Source organism: Aythya fuligula, chromosome 1 (genome assembly GCF_009819795.1).
Source record: "Aythya fuligula isolate bAytFul2 chromosome 1, bAytFul2.pri, whole genome shotgun sequence".
Taxonomy (NCBI): domain Eukaryota; kingdom Metazoa; phylum Chordata; class Aves; order Anseriformes; family Anatidae; genus Aythya; species Aythya fuligula.
The window spans coordinates 102127712-102141647 of record NC_045559.1 but is presented as its reverse complement, the minus strand read 5'-3'; the positions used below and the strand labels follow the sequence as shown (position 1 = coordinate 102141647).

Below are 13936 nucleotides of genomic sequence, written 5' to 3'. Positions count from 1 at the left end.
GTCCCAGTCTTCCTACTAATGAATTCCTGACTAGAAAAAAGGGTCAGGGCAAAATAAAAGAAGCAAAACAAGTAGGAAGAGAGCTTCTTCTGGAAGATCACTTTCCCACAAATTGAAGTGTCTCAACTGGAAAACTGGGCAAAAGAATTATAAGAAAAGAAAAGAGAGCTCAAGTAAAATGCATTGCTCAATTCACTTCCTCAAGTTGTTCCATTAGAGCTGTATGTCAGGAATAGAGCCTGTTCTCTATAACAGCACAAGGTATTTGAATCCTGTGAAACAGGCAGTCCTAAAATATTGTAAATGACTTCCTGGTATTTTAAAAAATAGAACTTAGTAAATTCCTATCAGCAAAACACCACTTCTTTTTGGTTTTGACAACTTACACTTGTCGTTCTGGCTGAAAAAAATTGAGTCTAATGACAATGTTTTAGATTGTGTCCTTAACCTCTATGTTTTCCACAAAGAAATTATGCAAAACAGTGTTATAAGCACACCAGATTCTGACATTTGAAAGAATTTGCTAAGGTCCATTATATTTTTATCCACCAGTGATTGTAAGAAGTCATAAAGCATACATGAATAAATCAGTAAATGTATTTCTGAGGCAACAAGATATGTCTTTCCTTGGCACTATGGTGGTGCAAATATGTGGAGTTCACATAAAAAAAGTGACTTTATACAATTATTCAGAATGTTTTTCCATTCTATTATTATTTATAACCTCTAACAACATTAGCACATTGATACTGATTCTGCTAAGATATAAATACATCTTCTGTTTTGGGGCATGCCATCTGGAATCCAAATTCTTTAAAAGAAATTAAAATAGCCAGCTTTTTTTCACATCATATCTCAAACATTTTATTTTTCTTTTTGAATTTGCAGGTGGCAAAGGAGGGAAAAAGAAGAAAAACAAAAATACTGCCAAACCCCAGAAAAATAATGGTTCAAATTGGGCCAGTGTTCCCCTCCCACCCCCTCCTGTGCAGCCACTTCCAGGCACAGAGCTGGAACACTACGGGGTGGATCAGCAAGAAGCAGGGTAATTTTTTTCTTTTTCTGTTGAAGAAAAGTCTGTGGTTTGTGGAGATGAGGCTTTTTTTTTTTTTTTTTTTTTTTTTTTTTTTTTTTTTCCAAATGAGAATGTTATTCTGTTTTGCTTAAAAAAATGAGAGCGCCTTATCCTATAGACCTATTGAAGGCTATGGAGGAGGAATATTGGAGTAGCTTCCTGTGATAGTGACTGAAGATGGAAATAAAAGTGACCTTGCTTCATCATCATGTAGGGTTTTCTCTGCTTACTCATGCTGAGAAGTATCTCACTTCACATGTAGCCTAATTGAATTCTGTTGGAACTGCTTGCAGATGATGGGACTCAGTGAGTAAAGATGACATAATCTGGCTCCTGTATTTTTTCACTGGTTTGATGTTTAGAAATATTGGAGCCAAAAGAACATAAACCCCACACTAAATTGGATTAATTTTAGAAGATCAACCAGTGGACGATAATCTTCTCATCGGCTCTTAGAAGAAATTTCACAGTTGAGGAAGGCATGTTATTTGTAGGCATTTTTTGAATTTAAACAACTCCTGAGTTTCTGGAACCTTACACTTCTTTTTTTGGATAGCTTAAACTTGTTCTTAAGGACACAAAATCACACAGAAAACAGTAAATAAGAGGAAAGAGACATTTCCTGCACAGAGAACAATTATGGAATGCTTTTTATAATGTGAAATTACATGAAATACCAAATTGTCAAACGCTGGAGGAAAATCAGAATATATTAAAAAAAAAAAAAAAAAAAAGTAGTTTACTGTGATCAGCTCTGTTGGAGCCCTTGAGAAACATTGGGGTTCGGTCTGGGACAAATCTGCCTGTTTAAATACATGGATTAATCAATATTTCCTAAGGATGAACATATGTTTTAAAAATCATTGTAATAGTTTTACTGAATAAAAATATTTCAAGTGCTATCTCTTTTGTAAGCATGAATTGATCATCGCTATTTTTATGGTGAAAATCAGAATTAAATGTTAATTTATGCGAAGTCTTCCAACTTTTAAACTGAACAGTAACTAACTCTAAGTCAGTTGAATTCCTTTTAAAATTCATTCAGGCTGTATTAGAATTAGAATTCCAAAGCAAATGTAAGGAAAAATGGATTTACGTAGTGGTTTTAAGTATTGTTTAAATCTCAAGGCAAAAATTGCAGATAGGCATTATTTTCTGTATCCTGTTATAAAAAGCTAAAATAAATTTAAGATGGTTTAGCCATATAGTATTTGTCCTTATCAGTTTATGTCCTTAAAACACGTGTTCAGTGATTTCACTAAAATAATTATGCTATAGAAGGCAAACAACTTGGATTTTCTTCAAGGACAATGAAATAGTATAAAAGGTAAATGGAAGTACCTTCTAGGAAAATCCCTTCTGACACAGGGCTTGACTCCTCAGTTTCATAAAATATCTGTTATCTAGCTACAGGGAATTATATTGATCACCAAGACAACACTGGTTATCTAAGCGTAAGGTAATCACCAGTGTTACAGGTTCCCAACAATTCAGTTTATCTTTCAAATTAGTAGTGATTGTAACAAGATCTTCTAGTGTGCATTTTACCAATCAAAGACAAATACAGAATCTTCCAGTATCAGTCCCAAGTTACAGCATTTTGCAAAAAGCTTCGATGAACCCAATGAAGCTGCAATGCCCATACTTCCTGAGGATCTACCCAATGCTAATAGTCATATCGTATTCAGGGGCTGATCTTGTTTCTGTGGTTTTCAACATTCTAAAATGGTATGAATTATAGACTGCATTCCTTATGCTCCATTTAATATTGACATGTTGAGTTTTAAAATGTCTTTTCTTTTTAATTTTTTTTAACTGTTTTGTTTTTCTTGGTTTTCTTTGATGTATACTATGTATGATAAGTTCAATGTGTTTTAACTTTAGAATTAATTATTTGCAGACATAATTATATTGTGAATTACAAATGAAAAATTAATTTCCAGTCAGGAAAACTGAAGACTTTGTTAAAGTTCTCACAATGTGATATAAAAGGTGAACATTTAGAGCAATAAAACAAGGAATCTGGCTTATAAACAGATACTTTTTCTGTGCTTCTCTTCCTATGACTCTTGAATTCAAGTGTGAGTTTCATTGGCATGAGTTCCCAAATAAACTAAACAATTTTGATACCTGATTTTACTTACTAGGTATTAACACCAGGAGCCTGTTGGCTAAAAACGTATAAGAAAAATCCACAACAGCAATGTTAGAAAAAACTCACGTAACTTAATCATAAAGGGAAGAAAAACAAAAACAAAACAAAAACAAAAAAACACATTCTTGACTCTCTCTAACATCTTCTCCCCAGAAGAATCAAGGTCTGCATTCACCTCCATTTTTCCATGAACTGCAACGCACATAAGAAAGGGTGAATACGTAAATCCAAGCAGCCATTCTTTGTGACATGGTATATTTGGGGATGTACTGATGTACTGTATTCCCGTTTAACCTGTGCAGAAAGTCTGTTTATTAGTATTGTTTCCCTAGTGAGCTCTTTTCTGTGAAACTTTACCCTTCTTCTTAGTTTTCTACAAACTGTGCTTGTTCCTTGCTGTTTTCCTTAATTTTCACTTGTATATACTTCAAGGTGTTTGAAATTTCTCTTTTCCTGGAGTAGCTTCCAATCAAACTTTCCCTTTCTGCCTTTTTCAGAGAAGATGCTTTTGATTGGTTTTATGTAATAAGCTCAACAGTAGAGAAATGCTTCTTTATTCTTCTTTATCATCTATTTATATATTTTTTTTCACCAGTAATATGCATGATCTTGAGCCAACCCTGGAAAAGGCAGTCTTCATATAGTTAACATTTGTTATTTTTATTTCTTACTATTGATCACACCTTAAAACAGAGTATTAGGTGCTGGATGTCAATATATGTGATAGTAGTTTTCTTTAAAAAAAGTATAGAAGATAATACCTTTTACATTTAAAAAAAATAAAAGAATGCTTTCTTGCAGGGCCTAGAGAGGGAAGCTTTCTCTCCTGCAACAATGTTCGTATTGAACCAGAATTCTTATAGAATGTTTCCTATCACCTATCACCTATTTTTTATGTTGAAGAAGAAGCACTGTCAATGTAATGAACCATGCTTTTTAACAGAAAAAGATTAATATAGAATTAAAGTGCTAAGAATAAAATAAAAATATTAGAAATGTAAAGTTTCATGTTTGTCCAACAGAACATATTTAAGGACTTAAAATTGATTATTATGAAATTACTGTCAGAAGTCTCTATTGAAATTAAGGTGTTTGGAGTTTAATGAGAAGTATTTGGAAAAGGTTACATGCATTTTTCCAAGCTGTATTTACTCGGGGAACCAGAAAGAACATGGATGCGACCAGTATTGACTGTGGTGGTTCCAGAAGTTTAAATTACTGTGTAATTTATGTAGTTACTATATACAGATGATAGGTTTGCTTGCTTTTCTTTGCAGGTTTATTTTTGGTTAAATGCATTGTATAATTGGTGGCTTTTTGCACATTTTACATTATAAAGGCAAACATTTTCATACCTGAAATTTTTAATCTCAATATCCTAAGCTTCAGGCTTAGGCTCCTTTCTATTTCAAAGAAGACCTAGGTGAAGATCAGTAGTTGTGCAGAACCTTCTTGTTAAGGAATAAACAATCAAGCTGAACATTTGGGGGTTTGAAACAAGTGGGGTCAATAGGAGATTACATCAAAAGCCCATTTATGCGTTATCGGAAAGCCACTAAGGAGTCTCTTACAGCCCTGCCCCTTTTAAAGAAGCCATTACAAGAAGCATAAGGTTGAGAGTGTAAAAGTGTAAAAGACAGAGCTGTTGCACTGTAAATTTTTAGCAGCGTGAGTTAGGATGGTCTCTTCACCTTTAGGTGCCAATGTCATGAGTAAATATTGCTAGGAAAGAGAAATTAGAGCTAGTAATACCCTAACCATCTCCTAAGCAGTCAAATTTATATCATATAACATTTCTTAAAATTCCATGGATCAGTCACTCATAGCTCCTAATGCCAGCTGTTAAGATGCAACATTCATTTGTCCCTATGTATACATAACGTGCGTGTGTATCTGTGTACAGTTACATCTAGATATGGATTTAAAGTGACACCAGCTTTAATTAAAAGATGTATTTTCCACAGGCTTTCATATGATTAAGCCAGATTTGAATCTGTACTCTCAAATACAGCCTACACACTTTAGAATAAGGAAAAAGAATTTTAGTTAATTTTAGAAACCTTTGTTTTTGCTTAAAGTCAATCTTCTGTTCACAGGACAGGTTATGAAACTTCTCTGTTCCCAGCATTTTTGTAACCTAGCTCCTCACATGAGAAAATAGGCTATGATTCATTTTGCTCTGGTAAATTGGTAATTCCTTCCAAATAAGGAACCTTAAAAAAGGTTCCTTTTCTTGAGAAATAAACTCTATAACTCAATGCATAGTTAACTGTATTGCAGACAAAAGGGTGTACCTTGTCTGCAGTCCTTGAAGGTGGAAAGAAGATGTGACTTAGGTGATGCTTGGGGAATGGCCTTTAGTGTACAAGATGATTTGACAGTGAAGGAGCTGTGAGAGCTTTTGGTTGTCTGCTTGTCTTTTCAAAAGAGCTGTCTATCTTGAGGTATTTTGGAATACACTGAGAGTTAAGAAATGTGTGCAGATACTCAAGGGACTGCAGAGTGGATGTGTTGAGGATGGGAAGAATAGACAGTGGTGTGACTTGAGTGAAGAACAGACAGAAGATTTGAGTGGTGTGATTGTCAGCAGAGCTGTTTACAACAGAAGTTGTGTTCAGATTAGAGAACTGCTCTGGGGAGATAATGTTCTGGGTATTTCAACAGTCACTAGGGCCTATATGTTTTGGGTGATGCAGGGACAGGATCCTGAGATGGTACTGTAATACAGCACCAGACTGAAAGGTCTGTGATAAGAACAGAGACAGGAAGGGATTGAATTACTGACCAAGTTTAAGATTATAAGATTATAAAGTGTCTGTTTCTAGCCCGGATCAGGTATTTCTTCCTTTCCCTTAGTGTAAGACCAAAAATGGAACCAGAAAAAATGTAATACCTATTAGAGCATTTCTTATATGTGAAGAGAGAATTATCAAATTCTCCTTCAAATTGAAGGACATTGGTGGTTGTTAACCTTTGAATTTGCTTTGGGCAGGTGTATTGAAAGTGTTCAGAACTTTAGCGCTGTCTAGGTAAGTCCCAAGAATGTTTGGTTAGGAGGTGGGGTGCTGGCAGAGCCGTCAACATGCATGCTAGATGTATCTTAGCTGGCCGTGCGGGATAGCATATGCTAAGGTCAGTGCTGCTGTGACATAAATGTGTTACGCATCATTGTAGATAGCTATACACTATGTGGAAAGACCAAAATGTATGTGGAAAGTGTGGGGTTTTATTTAAACTACAAACTAAAAAAAAAAAAAAAAAAAAAAAAACACAAAAAAAGACAAATAAAGTGGAAGGTGGGAGTAAGGAAGCACATAAGGGCAACTGTGTAAAGCTCACTCTGCCTTTTAAGAATGCTACTATTTTCATGTCTAGGTCAATTATCAATACATTCTCCGAGGTTAATGATCCAGGAAGTGAGTTAGTTCATTTTTGTTGCTGATTGTGGGGGAACATTATTTTATTGCCATTAACAAATGTGATAATGTATCTGTAATTATTTTGTTGCACATCTTATTCAAGTTGCTTAGCAGTTGTGGGGAAAAATTAAATGGAATCACTAAGGAGGATTTAAGCAATTATGACCCTATTTTCAGTAAATGTTAAATCTCACACTGTATGCAAGGCTTCAATCTGTAGCACAAATCCTGTATATCCTCTGCTGCACCTCAGAGCTGAGATTTGATATATACTAAGTTTACTTGGTTTTTATTTTAGATATGACAGTGATGGTTGGTGTCCGCCTTTGCCCGTTCAGACCTACCTCCATCAGGGCATGGAGGATGAGCTTGAAGAAGACGATGATCGTGTTCCCACACCTCCTGTGCGAGGAGTAGCTTCATCACCTGCAATCTCCTTTGGACAACAGTCAACTGCAACCCTCACACCTTCTCCACGAGAGGAGATGCAGCCAATGCTTCAAGCCCACCTTGATGAATTAACCAGGGCCTACCAGTTTGATATAGCAAAACAGACATGGTAAATGTTTGAAGGGTGCACCTGCAGCTTGAGAAATGAAAGCATAATAATAATCTATTCCTTGGTGGCATAAACATCAGTGGTGCTCAACAAATTTCAGTAATGTTTCCAAAACCATAAGATAGAAAAAGAAATAGCAAAACTGTATCTACAATGCAAAGGCCTTAAACATTGGTAGTTGCTTTTGAAACCTTAATGCATGGCAATATATTAAATCTTGGCTAAAAACACATGAAAATAATATTCCTCTGGAATTCTGCATATATGCAACTGAAAAGTTAACACCCACCTACTGACAACTTGTACGCAGTTCACAGTAGTCTCTTCTCAGGCTAGCAAAAGGCATGATTTTTTAAAGAATTTCAGTAATACTGAGAACCTCAATTTCTGCTTAAAAATTATGCTAGTTACTTGAAATAGAAATGTAGCAGATTTTATTCCTTGTCACATGAGAATGAAGCATTTGTAAATCTGACTGTATTTTGAAACACCATGAAAATTTCTGATTCATAAGGAAAAAACAGAAATGGCAGGAAGGAAGTTGTTAGAATTTACAGAGTGGATCTTGCATATCAGAGTGCTTTATGCTTATTTAAGGGAAGAGCAAGCAAATATCACAGTAACATTTCCCCTGTAAAACAAACAGAAGCAGTCTCTTTGGGGACTGAAAAGGAACTTGTCATCTGCACCAGATGGGGATGCGATGAAGGTCAGTTGCTTTCTGGATGTTCCCTAAGTGGCAGTTGTCCTTTAAAAACTTTTATATCCAGACAAAGCCCAAGACTCTCAGAGGACAGGAGTAGAGATAGTTACTGAGTGGCACGCTGCCAGTGGGGAAGCAGGCTTTCCATACTGGTGAATAAAGCCACGAAGTTATTCAGCTTGAGCTACCATAAATAGACCAGGCAGGTAGGCAGGCCGTGCCAAACCAAAGCCAGCTGTTTTCCCTGGACACTGCTGAAGCCTGGAGGCTTGTCTGCAATCTGCACTTCATCAAAGGGTACTTTGGTCTCACGGCGGTGCCACGCTGCCAAGCACAGAGCCCAGCCTGCTGTGGGACAGACCCAAATCCCAGGCAGCAGCTAAACCTGGCCTCTTGAAGGTTGCTGGCTTGCGAGCCAGCACGCAGATGCACACCTCGTCTGAACAGGCAATTGCTCCTGCATTTTGCAGCTGTTATGCTTTCTACACCCTGCAAACTGCAGGTGCCAGTCTGGTAGTGGATAACATGGCTGAACTCAGTAGCAAAGCCTCTAGCTTTGGATGGGAAAGGTCCTGCTCCCTTTTTGGAGAAATGAAAATTGATCAGGGACATTCATAATGTACTTAGGAATATACAGGTTTTAACATCACTCTTTTATAAGAGCACAGTTAATTGTACATGAAACTAAAAAAAAAAATAATGATATAGAGGCAATAACCTGTATTTTCATACTAATACCTTACAGTAGGTTTTGGGGTAAATATTGGGAGCTGAAAATAGAAGTAATGTGATATTGTTTGGCTGAAGACACACCATGCTGTTAATGCATCTAGTGAAGGCTGTTCAAAGTCAGTGAAAAGTCCTCCACTGTCTTAAACGAGAAGGAAGATTTCTTTATTTTCTTTTCACAAGTTAACCTGTCAAGTGTAAAGGGGAGAAACAACAAGGTGAAACCTATCAGATAGGTTACTGTAGGAGTAACAGAAGAGACCAGACAACTAAGAATTTAAGAAAGAGCACATTAGTGATTACAGGAAAAGTACATAATCATTATGGCCTTGATCCAGCAAATCACTTAAGTATATGCTTAACTACAAGTACATGAGAAATTGACTTCAATTGTTCTATCACATGCTGAACATTAAGCATATACTTTAGTATTTTGCTTGATTAGGAGCTAATCACACTGTTTATTGAGGGTTAGTGAGATCATAGTGCCCTTTTGCGCAGTGTTTTGAACACTACATAGCCAAGACCCTGGTGTCCAGGGAGAAAACTATTCAAGAACTGTTAATCAGAAGGGGGCTGTATATCAGAAATGAAACCTTTGCGCTGCAAATAAGCCTTAGGATAAGCAATAATTTAAAACCTACACATGAAGGCAAAAAGAGATTCCAGTGGTCCATAACATTTACCATGACATTCTCCAATCTGATAGATTTACATTATGAAAAAAGACTGTTTGCATAGCAAGAATTACTGTGCTTATCAAGTGTAGGCAATAATACAGCACCAAGTGCTCAGTGAAAACACAGTAGATCTAGGTAGCCTTACAGGTGACAGTTGCGATTTTTTTCTGGTATGCTGGTGACCAAGCAAAAGACCAGCAGAGTCCTGGTCCACATCCAGCATTCTGCCAATTGGCATCAGGTCACAGCACCTCATGAATAGCCCCCCAAGGCCTCCCACAAGGCTCAGCTAGTGAATTCAAGTCCCGTTCATGCTCCTATGCCAAGGGCAGTCATGTCTGGGTCCCCTGACACAGCTTGCTGTGTACCTGTAGTGCTGTGAAAAAAAGCTGCATTGAAAGCAGAATTAAAAGCTGATGGTTGTTCTTCTCCTCTTTAGAGTCTCAGAGACCACATAAGTGAAAATCCAAGCCCAGTGCTTGCCTTTGGCTATTTAGCTATCCTGTGGGTGTTTTTTATCTTTGTTTTTCTTTTTTTTTTTTTTTTTAATTGTGATTGCTGCATGCAGTAATTTCATGCATGCATGCCCTAATACTGCTGGAAATAAATCAATTAAACTACTTGGAATTAAGCAAAATAAAAAGTCTTTACTGATAATGAATTCATTGGACTTCAAGATTTATTCTGCCCTATTGGTCATTTCCTCCTCTTGAGGGTGAGTTTTCCATAAGACCATTGAGTCTGTTCAAGCAGAAGGAAAAAAAAAATAAATTTGGCTCAAATGTGTGATTTGCAAGGTGGAATGTTGGTTGACACACTTGTATAGTAGGCTGGGATTCATTGTGCTTTTCTGTGGACTTCCTACATGATTTATGTACTATCCGGTTACATCAGTTCCTCACCTGTTACAGGATGATCTTGACCTTCCCTGTGTTACAGGAGGGGTTGTATATTTAATATTGGAAAGTGCACAGGCTTTATTTGAGTTTGACCTAACAAGCATATTTTGTAAATCTGCATGATGACTTACTGAGAGTCTGATGTTCTGTTGACCATGGGGTACAAAGTTTCACCTGTTCTGATGCTGTTTTCCTGTTTGTTTGTGTAGGCACATCCAAAGCAATACACAACCTCCTCAGGCTCCAGTTCCGCCTCTAGGATATGTATCCGGAAACCTTATTTCAGACTTGGAAACAGATGTTCCAGATGATGATGAGGATGATATTGAAGAAGAAACTGTAGAAATCAGCAGGCCACTGAGAGGTCTAGAGCATACTCCAGGCTCCAGTATGGACAATCTAGACAGCTCTGTGACAGGTAACCAAACACGGTAAACATTGACACCAGCTTGTTCCTCACAGTAAAATACATCATTAATCAAACAATTTTTAAGTGAAAATTTATTCCACTCTATTTCTGTAACATTTAAAATGTGTTAATATTAAACACTAAAGTTAAAGGAGGATTTGAAAATACTTTACTTTGCTGCAAAATGATAAGAAAATTCATGAATTTTAAAAAGCTTTAAAGACTTGAAAGAAAACTCAATTATATCCTAGCTTTCATGAAAAGTTCACTCTACTGGAGAAGCAAGCCAGTTACATAAAAAGGAGGGGGAAGACCTCAGCTTAGGAATATATATTTCAAAATCAGGAGCAGCATAAAAATTTTATCTTAGATCACTTTCAGATATTTCACTGGGTAAATGCTTTTACAGATGAACACAAGGAAGTTAAAAGACTTCATACTAAGTGTAGTTGGATCAGCACAACATTTGCTTGTAGCGTAAATATAACATTTATGTAGGAAAATGTGTACTTTGAACCTATTTTGTATTGCTGAAATTAGTAATTGTTCCCTTTCAGTGAAGATATTTAATTATTCTGACACTCCTTCTCCCTGCTTTTCTCCTTTTGCGTGCATTGGAAAGTTACAATAGGGATCATCAAAGGGGAACTAGAAGGATATGATAACCTAACATACAGAAAGTGAATAAATAAAATTGCTGTCGATAAAATATAGTCAGGGAAATATATATGTATATATATATTTTTTAAATACAGACTTTATATGGGCACAATGAGCTTTTTTAGAAGTCACCATATTTCCCTTCAGGTTGAACTTGGACTTCTATATAATATACTACATCCACAATGTACAGCTTTCGTATAGACCCAAATGTACATAGTGTCCACAGCTCATGATGGCTGGTGGCTGCTTCTTCAGTCTTTTATCTCTGTGGAAGAAAGCTAGTTGTTAGCTGCACCTGCAGGGAGACTGGCTCAATAACACATTACTACAACAGCACTGCTTATTTTTTGTCTTGTTGTGGCCTTTGCAAATTCTAAGAATTTTGCACCCTTTTTTAAACATTGTTATTCTGAAAACACTACAGGAATATGACAGTGATGGAACATCAATACCTATAATTTCCTTCCCTTTCCCTTGTTAATTAAATAGTGTGTTGCTTTATCCCACTTTCCAGGTTTTCCCTCACCCTAGGGCCAGACTGCTTGCCAATCTAATTAAGACTTAAGAACTGTAGCTCTAATGCTGCAATTTGAAGTCTGGATCCAACTGAAGGCTGTAGAGTTAAAGTTTAAATCCCTGAATTCTGAAGGTTAACTTATTAGTGCATGAGTATGTTAAGTCACTTTGCTTGAATTTCTAGTATAATCTCCTTCAGGCTATAATTCTGCATATTTTTGCATATCTCACGAGTGGCTCAGAAACCTCTCCATTAGGAATGCAGTAAGGGTTTTTGCACTGGTAATATAGAAATAAATAAATAAATAATCAGGTTGCTATATATTTTCCATTTGGAATGTATTAATATGTTGGTGTTGATATATCCGTAAATCAAAAAATTAGTTTTTTGCACATTTACATTTTCACCTGATATTTTGGACCAGCAAAGTAAGGAACAGATGTATTTCTGCTACAATTCAAGGAATTTTGTGCTCATTGCAGTTTATGTTTTTATGAATAACATTCAAGCTTTTTTTTCTTAGTTAAATATGTTACTTAATTATTGAAATGTTAAAAACCTGCTGGTGTTATTTTTTTTGTTTGTTTTTGTTTTGTTTTGGAAGAAATTCAGCAGAACCTGGTAACATAGACTGAGCTTGTTTGTAAGGTGATCTAAGTGCACACCCACTCATCCCTACCACCTTCTCAATGTTGTTTCACCCAGCTGAAAATTAAGGTTTTTCTTTTGCTTTTTCCTTTGCTTGTTTAATTCCTGGCTGGATCTGTTCCGTGATCTGGTTCACTGCATGGCAATGTGTTTGTCAGCACTGCAGGAGGGGGCTGTGCAGTCAGAAGGAAAGCAAAATGACAGGCTACCCCAATAGCTTATAGCCAACACTTATATTGGCTTAAAAGAATTAGGAAACTATAGCCCTGCAAAAATACATCCAGCAAGTTAGTTCAAATAATCTATAAAATTGCAAACTCTGAGAATAAGAAAGCTGCTGTTTTCCTTGGTTACTATGTGGGCAAAACCTTAATTTTCTGAGCTGGACTTGTTTTTTATTAGGAGGCAGAAGGAAATTGCTTGTTTTACTTGGGACAATTGTTTCAAAAGAGAATTTTAATTTTGTGTATCTGTTTCTGTTAACCTGTCCAGGTTGCATTTACTAGTGTTAAGGAGGGTATAAAACAAATTGCATCCATTGTTTCTAAGCTGTTTCTCATTCTCTTACTTGATTGCTTTTAGAATACTGTAGAAGAATTATTTATTTATTTAATTATTTATTTAACTGAGAAAATACATGTATAAGCTACTTCTTTACTTCTTTTCATAGGGCTTTTGATGATTTAAACAAGCACTTTCCTAGGAAACTATGTACTACATTTTCATTTCTTTAAACATTACATTATATCAAAAAAATGGAGGCAAATGAGAACAGCTAATCTGGAAGAAGCAATATTTCTGTACATTTTTAAACATGTCCTGTGAGTTTAGTGCTTGTAGTAAAAATAAATTGGCATTCCTCAGTCAAGACTTCCCCAGAATAGAATTGCTGTACAATGAGCAGGATGTGTTTCCTCACTGTTAGCACGCCTCAGTGATGGCTTGAAGACACCCACTCCAGGAGTGCAGTGGTACTTTGTTCTTCACGGCTGAGCTGAGACAGAGGTTTTCATCCAATGCCAAATTTGGGATTCTCAACGGGGAAACACTGGCACTGGGTGAACCGAGCTCAGACTGCTAAATTTCTCTGAAACCACAGTGTTGCTCTTATAAACTGCTTAAAAGTTGGGTTGCCTTCCAGGCTCTTGAGTTTTAGTTACAGCTAACTGGAGATTCAGACAGGGATTTAATCTGCGCTATTAAGCTTTTCTCTTTGCAGGTGACAGAGACATAACATTGACATGTATAACAGAGTGAGGAGAAAGGAGAAGTACACAGTAACTGTATCGTAATATTTTCCAGATATTGCAAAGAAAACTCAAGGAGGGCGGCTTAGGTTTGGATGTTTGTATAATGGAATAAGAAATCAAAGTCAATGTTTTGATTTGTTCCCAAACTGGTTTTCTAGGATACTAAGTTCCTAGTTTGGATTTAAAGACAAAAACAAACAACAACAGCTGAAAAGCAGGTCTAAAACTTC

The 13936-nt window shown here is 36.3% G+C and overlaps 1 protein-coding gene across 10 annotated transcripts in view; it reads left to right on the top strand.

Moving 5' to 3' along the window:
• ROBO2 (roundabout guidance receptor 2) overlaps positions 1-13936 on the top strand; it is a 1102980-nt gene that overhangs the window by 1063443 nt on the left and 25601 nt on the right. For all 10 annotated transcript variants that reach the window (XM_032182831.1, XM_032182822.1, XM_032182879.1 and 7 more), the window contains 3 exons: positions 889-1045; positions 6948-7208; positions 10429-10637. In XM_032182831.1, coding sequence (XP_032038722.1) covers positions 889-1045; positions 6948-7208; positions 10429-10637 — 627 coding nt within the window. The remainder of the gene's footprint in view (positions 1-888; positions 1046-6947; positions 7209-10428; positions 10638-13936) is intronic.